The sequence below is a fragment of the Belonocnema kinseyi genome, chromosome 2 (assembly GCF_010883055.1).
Source record: "Belonocnema kinseyi isolate 2016_QV_RU_SX_M_011 chromosome 2, B_treatae_v1, whole genome shotgun sequence".
In the NCBI taxonomy this organism is placed as follows: domain Eukaryota; kingdom Metazoa; phylum Arthropoda; class Insecta; order Hymenoptera; family Cynipidae; genus Belonocnema; species Belonocnema kinseyi.
In genome coordinates this window covers 156,027,307-156,031,123 of record NC_046658.1, presented here as the reverse complement: position 1 = coordinate 156,031,123, position 3,817 = coordinate 156,027,307, and the positions used below count along the sequence as shown (strand labels likewise).

At 22.1% G+C, this 3,817-nt stretch overlaps 1 protein-coding gene across 2 annotated transcripts in view; it reads right to left on the bottom strand.

The window, feature by feature from the left end:
- Positions 1 to 3,348, bottom strand: part of LOC117167440 (angiotensin-converting enzyme-like) — a 24,894-nt gene extending 21,546 nt beyond the window's left edge. For both annotated transcript variants that reach the window (XM_033352374.1, XM_033352375.1), the window contains exon 1: positions 3,244 to 3,348. In XM_033352374.1, coding sequence (XP_033208265.1) covers positions 3,244 to 3,324 — 81 coding nt within the window. In that variant the 5' untranslated portion in view covers positions 3,325 to 3,348. The remainder of the gene's footprint in view (positions 1 to 3,243) is intronic.
- Between the last annotated feature and the right edge of the window lie 469 nt (positions 3,349 to 3,817).

The window sequence follows — 3,817 nt, the reverse complement described above, 5'->3', positions numbered from 1 at the left end:
ATATATTTTATATCTAGTGATGAATTTAAATAAAATTTCGTAATCTTTAATAAAAAATTTTTTTTCCTATTTTTCTGAACATTTTCAAAATTTTCAAAAGTATATGATTTTTCTAATTTTCATCGAAATTGAAAATTTTATCTGGATAATTTGCAAGTCTTTCACCCATCTATAAGAAACTTTGACAACAACATTCAGGTAACAGCAAAAGTTCAGAAAAAATATTTCAAGTTAAAACTGTTTATTTAGCAAAAGTTATTTAGAGGTAGGTTGATATGTTTTTTTTTAAAGTTTCTTTAGTAATTATTTAATTTTTAATTCTATAAAAAATATTTTGATTAATGAAATTTATACGAATAGTATATAAAATGGAAAATAACCATGTATCGTAAAAATGACCATTATTATAAATATTCTAAGAAACCAATTTCATTTTTTTCAAAGCATTTGTGTTGGTAATAACCACATTATAAACAAATTTGAAAATCTGTCATTTTCCATGAGGAAAACATTATTTTTTATGCTAAATTATGTTGCAGCGTTTTCAGGGGTTGAATTTCTTCAAAAAAGTGTCATCAACAGTGTGTAGATTTTTTTCAAAATAAAAAAGAAATTTGCTTATCTTATATCGAAGACAGAATTTGTTTGATACAAATAAAATTTCATTCAGTTAATTAATGGTGCTTTTGTTCCAATAAATTTGATTTTAATAAAAAAAACATTTGTTTGACCCTATATCAATCAACGAATTCTTTTAATGTAAATGAAATTTCTTTAAAGGCAACAATTATGTGTTTTAATTCTATAAACGTTGTTTAAGTCAAAAACGAAATTTGTATATTTTATTTTAAAGATAGAATTTGTTTAACGCAAATAAAATTTTTTCAAGTTATTCAACAGCGTTTTTGATCCGACGAACTTTGTGGAATAAAAAAACATTTATTTACGCTGTATTAAATATAAAATTCGTTTGACTTAAATAACATTTCTTTAAGCTAAACAATAGTGTCGGCGAATCCTATACATTTTATTTTAATAAAAAAAGAAATTTGTTTATCTTGTACCAATGATAGATATTTTTTTAATTAAAATAAAATTTCTTCCAGTTATTCCATGATGTGTTTAAATCCTATAAATTATGTTTAATATTTGTTTATTTGTTTATTTATTTGTTTATCAAATTTGTTTGTGCTTTTAATACAATAAGTTTTGTTAAGACAAAAAATCATTGGTTGTCCCTATCTAAAATGTAGAACTTTTTTGATTCAAATAAAATTTACTTAAGTTAAGCAATGGTGTTTTTGATCCAATACATGTTGTTTAAATTTTTAAATTCGATAAATTTTTTTTAAATTAAAAAATAAATTTATGTTTCCTGTAACAATGATAGTATATGTTTGATTTAAATACATATTTGAAAGTCACACAAATCATTCTTTAATGCAATTAATTTTGTTTGAATAACAAAAATTTGTTAGACCCCATACTAAACAAAGCATTCCTTAATTTCGAATCAAATTTTTTTAAGTTAAAAAATGGTTTGTTTAAATACCATCAATTTGGTTAAATTCAAAAATGAAACTCCCTTATCCTATATTAGAGGTAGAATTTAATTAAATAGAATTTCTTAAAACTACACAATTGTGTGTTTGATCTAATAAATTTTGCTTAAATAAAAAAAAAACATTTGTTTGACCCTATATCAAAGATAGAATTTGTTTGATTCAAATGGAATTTCTTTCAGTTAATCAAAATTATTTTTGATCCAATAAATTTTGTATAAGTAAAAATGAAAAACATTTGTTTTATATAAAATTTTTTTAAGTTGATCAATGGTGTGTTTAAATACTACAAATTTTGTTTAAATCAAAAAAGAAAGTTCTTGATCCTATAACGAAGATAGAATTTGTATAATTCAAATAAAATTTCTTTGAGCTCAATTATAGTGCTTTTGATCCAATAAGTTTTGTTTTGAATAAAAAAGAAATTGGGTGACCCTTTATCAAATAAATAATTTATTTAATTTAAATCTAATTTCTTTAAGCTAAACAATCGTGTCTTTCAATCTCATACATTTTTTTTGTTGAGAAAAAAATTTTTATCTTGTATCAAAGACAAAACTTGTTTGATTCAAATAAAATTTCTTTAACTCAGTCAATGGTGTTTTTGATCTAAAAAAATTTTCTTTTAATTAAAAAACATTTGTTTACCCTATATCAAAGATAGAATTTGTTTCGTTCAAATAAAATTTCTTCAAGTAATTAAATGTTGTTTTTGATTCAATGAATAAATTTTGGAATGAATGAGTTTTGATCCAATGAATAAATTTTTAATTTAAAAATTTGTTAATACTAAAAAAGAAATTGTTTATCCTGCATTAACGATAGAATTTGTTTGATTTAAACAAAATTTCTTGAATTTAATCAATGGTGTTTTTATTCCAATAAATTTTGTTTTCATATAAAACCATTTGTTGACCCTGTATAAAACATATAACTTTTTTTCATTAAAATAAAACTTCTTTAGGTTAAACAATGGTATGTTTTATCTAATAAATTTTGTGACAAAAAAACATTTGTTTTGCCCATATCAAACATAGAATTTGTTTCAAATAAAATTTCTTTAAATTAATCACAGGTGTTTTTAATACAATAAATTGTGCTTGAATATATTTTATTTTAATGAAAAAAGTAATTCGTTTATCCTATATCAATGATAGAATTTTTTAGATTCAAATAAAATATCTTTAGCTTTAACAATGTTGTTTTTAAATCCTACAAATTTTTTTAAATAAAAAAAGAAATTTGTTTATCACATATCACAGAACTTTTTTAATTCAAATAGAATTTCTTCAACTTAATCAAGGGTGTTTTTAATCCGAAACAGTTTTGTTTGAATACAAAAAATCATTTGCGTGATTCTGAATAAAATATACAGTTTTTTTCATTCAAATAAAATCTTTTTAGAATTAAAAAATGGTTTATTTAAATCCTATAAATTTTTTTGATCATAAAAACATCTGACCTGATATCAAAGATAGAATTTGTTTTCTTCAAATCAAATTTTTTGAAGTTAAACAATCATCTGTTTGAAACCAATAAATTTCATATAAACGAAACAAACATTTCTTTACCCCATATTAAAACAAAAAATTGTTAATTTTAAATCAAATTTGTTTTAGTGAAACAATGGTGTGTTTAAATAAAATTAATATTTTTCAAACTCAATTAGATGATTAATCACCTCCAAATACCGGGTGCGGCTTCCTCCGCTGACAATCAAAATTATCCATATAACTGTTATTATTCTTTGAACTGCCATCATCTCAAGACACGCTTTGATAGTACACTATATTCTTCAGTATATTTCTTGGCTTCAAAATAATGTATTTTTTTTCACTCAATCACTCTTCACGCACATATTTAATAAGAACAGTTTTTTTTATTAAAGTATTTTTCTCCTAATTGTTTAAACATAAATTGTAAAAAATTTTTGTCTACATTTTTATTTTAAATAACCAACACAGTTTTCTTCGCTAGATATATAAACATCACAAAAAGAGCATTTTTATCGAATAATTAACACGTTACCAGGCAACAATCAACAATCGTTGTTTCTTTCTTTTTCTTTTGTCACACAATCTGCACATTAAGCTGTGATTTTGGTCTTCTATTTATTAAAAAAAAAAATAACAATCAAAAATAATAAAATCTTCTTATTGATTGATTATCTGAATTTTGTTATGGAATTTTCTATAATTAATAATGTGTTGTATTTGGCAAAAAGTGCTTGTTGCACGAAGGGATGTCACAGTAAA